This window comes from Nesoenas mayeri (genome assembly GCF_963082525.1).
Source record: "Nesoenas mayeri genome assembly, chromosome: 3".
In the NCBI taxonomy this organism is placed as follows: domain Eukaryota; kingdom Metazoa; phylum Chordata; class Aves; order Columbiformes; family Columbidae; genus Nesoenas; species Nesoenas mayeri.
Window position 1 is genome coordinate 37,348,346 of NC_137544.1, and position 8,418 is coordinate 37,356,763.

General features: G+C 41.2%; 1 protein-coding gene across 3 annotated transcripts in view; it reads right to left on the reverse strand.

Annotated features, from left to right (window-relative positions):
• Positions 1–7,800, reverse strand: part of SNX14 (sorting nexin 14) — a 53,821-nt gene extending 46,021 nt beyond the window's left edge. For 2 of the 3 annotated variants that reach the window (XM_080341602.1, XM_080341601.1), the window contains exons 1-4: positions 6,374–6,591; positions 6,138–6,258; positions 5,226–5,302; positions 5,035–5,113 (exon numbers count right to left, since the gene is read on the reverse strand). In XM_080341602.1, coding sequence (XP_080197728.1) covers positions 5,035–5,113; positions 5,226–5,302; positions 6,138–6,258; positions 6,374–6,501 — 405 coding nt within the window. In that variant the 5' untranslated portion in view covers positions 6,502–6,591. Of the gene's footprint in view, positions 1–5,034; positions 5,114–5,225; positions 5,303–6,137; positions 6,259–6,373; positions 6,592–7,749 lie in introns of those variants that run through there. The other variant, XM_080341603.1, reaches the window with a different exon arrangement.
• Positions 7,801–8,418: the final 618 nt, after the last annotated feature.

The following is an 8,418-nucleotide window of genomic DNA, read 5'->3' on the forward strand; positions in this document are numbered from 1 at the left end:
AGCATTGCCAGTCCATAAACCATCAAGTTACTCCACAGAAATCTCGGTCTTGCAGGTACTTTTCTTCATGCAGAGTTTCTAACAAAACAAAACTCTTGCAGGGTTCAAACCATAGACTCTTTCCAAAAAGTGCCTTTCAAAAGAAAAAGCCATACTGTGCACCTGCCTCTTAAAGGATCCCTTTTCTTTCTTCCTCCTCTTTTGCTAAGGGCCTCCCCATAAAGAGCAACAAGAGCAGACCATCTTCTGTTTGGAGTGGAAAGCGCATTTGGACAGCCTTCAAGCACAAGACAGTGTACTCAAAGGGAATACAATGCACTTCTCTTAAAAGAGCTCTTCTTTTTTTTTTTCAGCACTACTACTTTGGAACTGAAAGCTTGTCCACCAGGCATGTGTCACTGCAATTTCAGTTCATAAGATGCTAACATAACTTGTTGATACTCTCTTCGCTGACAGTCCAGAGGCTTCTAAAGCCGCTAAAAGAATTATTTCCAACAGCAAGAGATCTAGCTAAGCCAAATGCATGGTTCATGTGGTTATTAAATCAGCAAAGAAAGATGCAAGATCTGATGACCCATCCCACTCTGGATAAGGTCTTGAAATTCATACAGTGTTTGTAGTAACTGACTTCCAGTTGAACCACTCTGCAGAATTTCCAGTGTTTCTCTTGTTATCTTCCACTCCCACAGCCACACCGTAAAGGCTTTATAGTAATGCTCACACAGGACAGTGCCACACAGATAATCCCAGCAGCCAAAGAGACAGTGTGCACAGAGAGAGATGACTAACTCAAAATACACTTGAAGTCCGCATATCACTGGTCCCAATGTCAGAGGTCAAGATGCATTCTGCTAGAACTCAAGTTATCTATACGGCTTTAATAAAAAATGCATTGATCCTGGACACAGAGAAAGCATCTCCTATTTGCACATTTACTAAATGCACAGCATAGACAGTTACATATGATGCTCCATAGCACTAAGGTGCTGTACTGAAGCTAAAAAAAAAAGGGCTATAGTGTGAAATCTGTACTGCAAAATACAAGCACTCAAGCAACAACAGGCAACTGACTGCCAGTAACTGGAGTTCAAGGCATACGGTCCATGCAGTTTACCCATGAACCCTATGAGCCTTCCAGACTACATCAGTGTGATTCTGCAAGTCAGAAAAACACCTGTCACATCATCCACTGCACTTTTGTGAAACACTAGGAAAGCAGGACATGTGCACCCACTTCCATTCTAGCAACACCAACAATATTATTCAAGCTCAATTGTTCACACTACACACACATGCCAACAGAGGAAGTAGGATATCTCAAAGAATGACAGCTAATGATAAGCAATTTCCTTTTCTGAAAAGTATTATTCCCTGGCTTTAAACAAAAATGATGACTCATTTCATTTAAAACCTACCTATTCTAGCATTTTGCAAAATGTCTGGTTCTACTACATGTGAGTTTCAAACTGGAAAGAGAATACAAGTGTAAAACCAAAAGCAGCAGGTAGCACAATAAGGAGCAGCTGAAGAAAAAACAAAAGAGAAATTATTTTCTAGCATGCACTGCAAGCTGGGCAGTCTATTGCTGCTGAGACAAGCCACAGAATGGACTGCCATAGAACAGACCCCAGCTGTCATGAGGAGGAACTGTTGAGCTTGAGTGATGAATGAAGCAGTAGCAGGTCAGAACTACCAGGCTAAATTAGATTGGAAAGGAGCAAGGATTTGATAAGTAAACTACAAAGACAATCTGAAAAGCCACAAAAGATGGTACAACTAGATAGCAGAGACCACTTCCTGAGGGCAGAAGCAACTCCCAATAGGAAAGCATGCAGGCCGCTGTGCCGCTGCAAGAGCTCAGGACTGGCAAGGAGTACATTCAGACAGTAACTGATCTCTTGTCCTGCATTTGTCCATTTCTTACTTCTAGGGAAAAAAAAATAAAGAAGATATAAAATTCTGGTCCCATAATCAAGTCAAGAACCTGAGAATTTAACAATTAAGGAAAAATTTGTGAGATCAACAGAGAGTACCTTGATCCATTAAGGCACTTTTTTCATGATGTTAATAAAGAATAGCTGAGCAGCTTTTCTGCAAGTTTGACTTGCAACCATCCTTCACACAGCAAAAATGAGATTATAGGGAAAAAGCTGTGTTCATTAACTGAATAATAGAATTAAATTCTCCTTTATACAATATGCAATATTTGAAATTATATACAACATAAAACTGACCAACAGGTATCACATACTAATTCAAAAAGAAAGAGAACATTGAGGAAACTAACATACAGCACAACGGATTAGAAACTTGAAGCAAAATTATACTTAGGTCACTGCATAATTTTTGTGTAGGATACAGCTCAAACTATCAAATATTGATGGATGCATAGTTGAGGCAGTTTAGAGTTCAACTATAACAATAAACATAAATGAAAAGGGGAGGAACGTTCAAGCATGTGTTTTTCTTTTTGTTCTAAACCATGTACAGTGTCTAGATAATGACACAAGGCTACAAAAGATTAAGAATTTGCAAAGAGAGACAAATTGTCATAGTAATTCAAGAGAGAAAAATCCATAGTTCGGAGAAAAACTGATTTCTTCTGATTCAAGTGTGTATTAAATTATCATGTACGAACTTGAAAACACAAGCTTAAAGACTATACAACTGATTCAAATTAGACACATTTGGAAATGAAAACATTGCCAAAATTCTCCAACCTGCAAAGGAAGAACTAGAAAAACTTATCCAGAATTAAAAAATCTGAGAATTATTCAAAGTATTTGAAGAATCTGTGTTTCCAGAAGAAGGCTGCACTTCTTTAGAATCTCACTGATCCTAATTCAGTTCTCAGCGTATCAGCTTTCCTCTAACGTATGACTAAGACACAACAGAAAAGAGCAGTCTTTTCTCCCAGCCCTAAGCAGGCTACCCAATTCCAGGCATGCATCACATGCTGCATCCCCAGAGCAGATGATCAAGAGGAATATGGCGTGGGCACAACCCCTGCTACCCTTTTAACCAGTAAAGAAGAGTTGCAATAGGGAAAAACGCAATGACATTTCTCATTCCAAACAGCGTCCTACACAGGTGAAAATGGTGGCTCAAACAGATGGCTTGTTTTGGTCCACCAGAGATGAGTCCCCTGGTTCAGTGCCCCAGAAGGCACAGAATTCAGGTCTAGGGCTTCCCTCTAGTTAAGCACACAATGAAAAGAATGAGAAACATGGCATAGATATACAAAAGCCATGTCTACAGTGCTAAATAAAGCAGGGCCAGGGACATGCCACTGAAGTAAAAAGAAACAGCCATGAAAAGCCCACACTACTTTGGTAAAAGCAGAACTACAGCAACATGCATCAAATACAAAATGCCAGTGAGCAGCAACACATTTTAAAGATCAGTCTTACAAGATAACCATGGTATTTACTCGTATCTCTTACGAATAACATGCTACAAAGAACTTTTCTAGCATTAAATTCCTATTTAAGCTAATGAGGAAAATTTTCAGTTCTTCAGCATTTACCACATCCTCTGGTAAACTGCCACAGCTATTTGCTACTCAAAATTCTAAAAATATTACATGAATAGAAGCATTTATTTTACCTTCTATATTATAACAAGAGGCTCGAAAAAAGAAGCCTAGTGAAATGATATTCAGCAATATTGGTTTTTAATACACTTGAGCCCAAACTTATTAAAAATAATTAATAGATTACATAATTTCAAAACAATAAATGTTTGCTTCTTAAATTGCAGAGGGAGTCACTATGCTAAACCAAGGGAAGTCAACAAGTTGTTATCTGTGTATTTTTAAAAACATTCCTCAACCGTCCATTCCTCCCTTTTCTTGTGGTTTTATTCTCTTGCTACTCTTGCTGTGGGCTGTGCCTGGGACACCATCACTGAAGTCTTAGCTTATACCACAAACACATGCAGCTTTGACTTCATACACCATGTTGTTAATTCTAAGAGCTGACACGCAAGAATCTTCTTACTTCTGACATGCCAATTGTTCACCCTCCTACCACAGAACTCCAAAGTTGGAATTCTAAATAAATGGAGATTAAGATACATATGTGCTCGCCTATTTTCCTAGCTTTAAAAAAAGGACAAAATAATATCTATTTAGCTGCCAATATAGTTCATCAATTAACAATCAAGGAAGAAAACAAACAAAAACAAAACAAAACAAACAAAAACCAAACAAACACTCACACCAAAGAAAAATTGCTCTTTTTAAAGAAAAATAGAACAGAACAAAATTCCTGATTTACAGGTATTTATGCTATTCTTGGTCGAGTAAACGCACTAATTTTTGTTACAGCTTTGTCTCATGATTTTAAATAGCTACCATCACATTATTATCATTGGCCCTGTAAGAAAGATGGGGACGGACTTTTTAGCAGGGCCTGTTACAATAGGACAAGGGTGATGGTTTTAAAGAGCGGAGATTCAGACTAGACATGAGAAATAAATTTTTTTACAATGAGGGTGGTGAGACTGCCCCAGGTTGCCCAGAGAGGTGGTAGATGCCCCATCCCTGGAGACATTCAGGGCCAGGCTGGACGGGGCTCTGAGCAACCTGATCTAGTTGAAGATGTCTCTGATCATGGCAGGTGGGTTGGACTAGATGCAGTTTGAAGATTCGTTCCAACCCAAACCATTCTATGAGTCTGTGATTTTCATTACAGAGATGTTGTAGCTGGAGCAGATCACCTCTTTACCTCCGCTTCAAAAAACTAAGCAGGCTGAAATACTTCTCAAGAATCACACATGTTCAATTATAACTGTTCTTTTCTTTATGCTTTTCAATTTACATAGATGTTTATTCTGTGTTCTAGGCACACTACTACAGGAACAGTCACACCTGCTCCTAGCATATATTCTTTTGGTTTGACTTTTACAAGAACAAGTTAACATACACAGGAATTACACCTGAACTATCTACCAAATTAAAAGTAATAGGTCCAAAAAATATGTGATAAAAACTCATTGAATTTCAAGATACTGAAGAAATGAAGCAGCAATTACCTCTGAGAGTGATGCATCAACCTTGGAAGGCACTTTCAGATCCAGCCATGGCTGATAGTTCTCCAGAAGCAAAGTTGGTCTAGAGGAGAGCACAAAAAAGTTGATGTAACAACACGTAATTGAAAGTTTTCTACTGCTATGCATAGAATGTAAGAAATACTAAGCTTAGCGGTGACACGTAATTAATTTACCTGTGCCTCTTGCATTTGACCTTGCCACATACAGCACAACTGTGACCACGGGGAAACAGCTCCGGCAATTCTAATTGCTAAGAGAGGATATTTGGACAAGTTTACATTCTTCAAAATGATGATTCTCTTAATATATTGATACATTAGATAATTTCCTTTCAGAGTATATAATTACAGAGACCTGAACAGTATAAAGTGTTTCTCCCAACGGGAAAACAAGATAAGACGCGGTATGAGAAGCAACTGAAGCAAACGGGGAAATCACTTCCACTAAAACAAAGCTTGAGGAGACACAACACCCTCTCACAACTCCCACCACCTCCCCATTCATCAGTTGGTCTAATAACAGACCAGCCAGTTTCTCTACAAAACTTGTCCTACTTAAAACTTTGAACTATTATAGCATTTTTAGGTCTATGACATTTGACAATAAACCATTTTAAGTTAGGAAACAGGAATTTCCTTTGGATTTTTTTTTCTTTGAAATGTGGTACCACTTAACGAAGTTTGTCTACAATCGGCAAAGAAAACAGTGCTGGCTTGCCAAAGGAAGACTATTTTCAGAAAAGAAAAAGGCTCAATAAAAGAGAATACACCTACATGATGTCTCAACTACTTGCTACTTAAATGTGAAAAGTGAAAAATAAGTGAAGCAGAAAATAACATCCACTAACACTCCCCAAAACTGGCTTTACAGCCATATATAGATTTCATGGGGCTAAGCAGAAATGCACAGAGTCCAAAGTCTTGATCATTGTACGTTTGCTACAAAACATCTGTCAGCCGGTGCATATGAGCTGTATTGACGTGTAGTATTTCTGAAAATAGCTAGAATTGCACAAGAATTGCTACTCAATTATGAAGCCTTAGCAAACTGAAACAAAGCACAAGAACGTTAACGGGCGTGTTTACCTTGGGTTTATATTTTATTGTAAAAAGAATATTGGGCAAGAGGGAATCCGGGCCCAGTGAACAGTAGAAGGTGACGACACCAGCCACAAACGACCAAAAAATCATTAAAACGTGAAGGTACCTTATAAATAAATAAACAGAGAGGAAACATTACTGCATGACAAGCTACCAGCGCAAGGCCGGGCCCGGCCCGCCCCCCCCGCCCCGCTGCAGCGCTCCCGGCCGGGCCGGGTTACCGGTTGAGGAGGACGGTGGCGGCGCCCAGCCCCAGGAGCAGGCAGCAGAACAGCGGGTACTGCCGGCAGGTCTCCCGCAGCACCTCAGCGCCCCGGGCCCGCTGCCGGACCGCCCGCACCCAGCCCATGGCGGCCGCTGCCCCGCCAGCCGGGCCCAGGGTAGGGCGAGGGAGGCCGCCCCGCTTCCGCTCCCGGTGGGACGTGACGGCGGCAGGCGGGCCAGCGGCCGCCATGTTGTGGGAGGGAGAAAGGAGGGGAGGGGCAGCGCGGGGTGGCGCCCGCGGGAGGTGCGTGCGAGCCCTGCGCCCGCGGGAGCCTCCGCCGGGGTGCGGGGAGCGTGGGGAGCGGGCCCGGCCAACCCTGGCGGGGACGAGCGGCGGGACAACCCCCCGCGCTTTTCTGAGGGGGAGCTCAGCGTCCCCGGCTCCCTGCCGCGGAGATCCCCGCCGTGACGCGCCCCGGTGGCATTTGGGGCTCTGCTGCATAACATGCTGAGCTGAGCCCTGTAAATAGAAGATCTCTGGTGACAGCAAGCTTACCTAGTTTATAAATACTTAGGGTCTGGACAACAGGGGTTCTCAGCACCTGCGACATCTGATTAAATACTCTATATTTAGATGATGACTGAGGTAAATCATTTAGTGACTGAGACACTACAACCGTATACCTCTCAAAACTTCGTAATTGCTTGCAAAGAAAAGTAACAGGGTAGGAAATGTAAACAGACCCCTCCTCAGCATCAGTAATATACAAGTTAAACATGAAGAATATACTTATTCTGGAATGTAATAGTTTATTGCTAGTTAGAACAATTTAAAACCAACTTCACATTAGTAGCTGCCTTCAGGTACAGGGTAAGTCACAAGTTTCCAAATAGCTCGAATGCCTTAGCAGCTCTGTAGTTAATCAGTTGCAGGACGCTCAAAGTTATGTGACTATGACACTAGTGGCTACAGAAAGATTAGTTCAATGGACTAAAGTGCCGGAACAGCTTCTCCTGGGAAATCTTGCTGATACTGGAGCTTCTGAGTTGCAAAAAATACGAGAAAGACCTGCTCTAAGAAAAATGCCTGCTTTTATTTTTGTTTTGAGAAGTGGCTGTAGCCTTTGCTACTCATTTGCACCAGCCCCTCACAGGCATCTTTGGGCAAAGGACAAAATACTTTGTTCAGAAGAGTCATGTTTACAAACCTACAGTGAAAACCCTGCAACTATGCTGTTAAGGAAGTCAGTATGTGGAATGTGGGTCAGTATCTAGAAATCGAAAGCTGAAAATAGTTTTCAGACTCTTCTCTCACATGTTTGCCATTTTATGCAACACTTCCCTTGACCTCTAGAGCAGGTGAAATACTGCAGTTTAACTTCAGTATGTTGACCTTTCTAAGAGCGCTTGGTAAAGTCTCAGGGTCAGATTGAATTTCTTCAAGAGCATCTGCACAGTATTAGTTCATGTCAGTCCACGTGTTTCCTATTAGGAAAAAAAAAAGAGGTGCATATACACACACACAGCAAGTCTTCATACAGTCTATTCAGAGGAAATAAATTTTCCTCAGAGGATGCATTTTTTACTACCTGCTTACTTTATCCTCAGCTTTTACTGCTTGTGATTTTTAGTATTTTATTTTGCAATGTTTTTAATAAGGAATAGCTTTTAAAAAAAATCTGCAATTCTTAAAATGTTTCATAAAGAAGTCAGATAATCACGTATCTATAACATAGGAAGTGACTTGCACAGCAAACCAGCAGAAACAGAAGTCGAACTCCTGCTTCCATTTGTGTTCTCTGCTCTGGGTAAAGTTTCTTTAATTTGTGATGTCATCGGTCATGCTTATGTTTATTTAGTGTAATTTAATGTCAGTTAGTTGGCACTAATTGTACCTTATCATCTGAGAAGCTGTGTAATTTCCTCCAGTTCACAGACTCCAGGTCTGCGGGGCAGACGCCACCACAACCTGCTTTATCGCACCCTGCTTTGCTGGAGACAGAAGCATTGGCATAGCACGTCACTCAGATTGTTCTGCTATGCTGAAAGACACAGCTGAGGT